The sequence below is a fragment of the Olea europaea genome, unplaced genomic scaffold (assembly GCF_002742605.1).
Source record: "Olea europaea var. sylvestris unplaced genomic scaffold, O_europaea_v1 scaffold3702, whole genome shotgun sequence".
In the NCBI taxonomy this organism is placed as follows: Eukaryota; Viridiplantae; Streptophyta; class Magnoliopsida; order Lamiales; family Oleaceae; genus Olea; species Olea europaea.
In genome coordinates, this window is record NW_019256327.1 from 31,413 (window position 1) to 34,118 (window position 2,706).

Here is a 2,706-nt window from a genome sequence, read left to right on the forward strand (position 1 = left end):
GACAGAAGCAACTCTTCAAGACCAAAGTGCAGCGATCAAGAATTTGGAGACACAAATGGGACAGATGGCAATCTCTATGACGGGTAGAGCACTAGGAAATCTACCCAGCAATATTGAAATCAATCCCAAAGAGCAAGCTAAGGCTATTACAACTTGAAGTGGAGGGCAATTACCGGAAATCCATGTCAAGAGACCAGGTGTGACTGTAGAGACATCTTTCCCTGCTGAAGATGAGACTGCTGTAAAGGAATCAACTCCAGGGGAAAATTCAGAAAAATCATAGGATAAGGCCAAGGTTACAGTCAACCCATACGAGCCTCCAATTCCCTTTCCACAACGGTTGAAGAAGCATAAAATGGAGCAGCAGTACAAGAAATTTCTAGAAGTCTTCAAAAAGCTCCATATCAACATCCTACTAGTCGATGCACTATTACAAATGCCCAGCTATGCAAAATTTCTAAAAGACATATTATCAAATAAACGCAAGCTGGAGGATCATGAAACAGTAATGCTAACCGAAGAGTGCAGCGCAAGAATTCAGAAAAAGCTTCCACCAAAATTGAAAGATCCAGGGAGTTTCACTGTCCCGTGCACAATTGGTGATTTTTATTTTAATAAAGCATTGTGTGATCTTGGTGTGAGTATTAATCTTATGCCTTTATCTATTTTCAAGAAACTAGGATTGGGAGAGCCTAAAGCAACTATAGTAACTCTACAGTTGGCTGATCGATCACTTACACATCCACGAGGGATTATCGAAGATGTATTGGTCAAAGTGGATAAACTTATATTCCCAGCAGACTTCTTAATCCTGGACATGGAAGAAGACAAGGACGTGCCTATCATATTGGGACGACCATTTTTGGCTACTGCAAGAGCGCTCATAGACGTACAACAAGGATAATTGACATTGAGGCTGGGGGAGGAGAAAGTCTCTTTCAATGTTTTCAAGGCAATGAAATATCCCACCGAGCCAGACACCTGTTGCCAGATTGGGGTGATTGACATAGGAATCCCCTACAATTTTGAGTTGAAGAAATCACCAGACATTCAAGAGGTCGGTATGATGCACCCTCATTCCACTCTCACTGACTCAAAGGAGATCGAGATATGCATTGTGGAGTCTCAAACGGATGATGAGGAAAAATCACACCACTTGGAAAAGGACAGGGTTGAAGTGCGAAGGATAAATGCAATGCGGAACAAGACCATATTGAGCAAACTATCCAGGACCTCCCGAGCCATATTCAAAGTCCCGTAACACACCTGTCCACAAATCGAGCTATCGACTATAAAATAGCGCTGGTTGGGAGGCAACCCAACGTTTCTACCCTTTCATTTACTTCATTTTGCAATAGTTTAGGAATTTTTCTTTTTTTTGTATTACCAATAGTTTTAGGTCATTGATCATACATCCTATCACATGGAGTCGAGGCATGGTCCACACGAGTCCCAATGCATTGAGCACGAGTCATAAGGTTGAAGTCCTATTTTAGTTAGTCATGGGTCAAATTGAACAAAATGCATATCTAGAGCTAAGTTTCGTTGGTGATTCACAATTTTTGTGATATGAACCCTATGTTGAGATATAAATTATGCATTCTGCATACCAACAATATACACATGCACCTTGTAGCAAGTTTGAGGAATTTGTGCACTACGTAGATTATTCCTTGCCTTAGCTGCATTTGTTTACATCATGTGGATTAATATACATACTTTGTACTTTTGCAGATGCTGTCAAAAAAAAAAAATAGCACAGCTCCACCACCAAGAGATAATACAGCAAGACTCAGTTTTCCATCACCATCTCCATACAGATCAGGGAAGTATTGTTTACCCCTTTTGATATTTATCTTTTGAAATTGTCCTTAAAATTATGTCTTTAATCTTTCGTTAATCTTACATTGAGGACAATGTATTAACCAAGTTTGAGGGGTGACATAATTTTAAATCTTTCTATGTGTTCATCATTATCTGTATTCCATTATTGAATAATGTGTGCTTGATGTGTGTAAAAAAAAATTGCAATTTTTTCAGTTTGTTTTAATTCCTTTCTTGCATTCTTGTGTGAGCTTGATAACCTTGCTAGCTATGATATTATTATTGGACTGGTATAATTTACAAACTGTGGACATAGTGCTAAATAAATTGGCCAATACTTGTTGATGTAATACTTGACATTCTTTATGCACGCCATTCATGCTTTACATTTTAGGTTAGTGATTGGGGTTTTGAGCATAAAGTAGGAAAAGAATGATAACCCTCTATTAAATTAACCCGTAAACCACCTTAATATAGTTTGGTGAAAATTGAGCTATTATAGGGGAGCATTGAGATGAGCGGGGGCTCCGTGCATGAATTTTATTGTGTGGATTACCTAGACCAGTGGGATGAAGAGTAGGTGAAAATCTTAAATTGGAGGTTGGTTTTGGAAACTAAATGTCTAGAAAAACAACAAAGGGCATAAAATTAATATGCGAGAATAAGATACTTCTTTTCATGCCTTTATGACTCAAGCAAGTAAGCCTGTAAGGATATTTCAAAATCTGGTGCCCTAAGGTCAACTGGCCTGGGAGTCACCGGCCCAAAACTCGATACATGGGTCATAAAGAAAGCAAGCGGGAAAGAGGTTAATAAAAAGTCATCTGATCGAGCCTTTATAACTCGAGTGAATAAGCCTGTAAGGGTTTAAAAACCTGGTGC

At 38.8% G+C, this 2,706-nt stretch overlaps 1 protein-coding gene across 1 annotated transcript; it reads left to right on the forward strand.

Annotated features, from left to right (window-relative positions):
* The first annotated feature begins 355 nt into the window (after nt 1-355).
* Nucleotides 356-904, forward strand: LOC111386723. Its single transcript, XM_023011187.1, has 2 exons — nt 356-505; nt 674-904. The coding sequence occupies exons 1-2, from the start codon at nt 356-358 to the stop codon at nt 902-904; spliced, it is 381 nt and encodes a 126-aa protein (XP_022866955.1).
* Nucleotides 905-2,706: the final 1,802 nt, after the last annotated feature.

Coding starts and splice junctions, on each gene's coding strand:
- LOC111386723 (XM_023011187.1), top strand. CDS start 356: ATGGAGCAGCAGTACAAGAAATTTCTAGAAGTCTTCAAAAAGCTCCAT. Junction 506..673: donor AGCTGGAGGATCATGAAACA/GTAATGCTAACC, acceptor TCTATTTTCAAG/AAACTAGGATTGGGAGAGCC.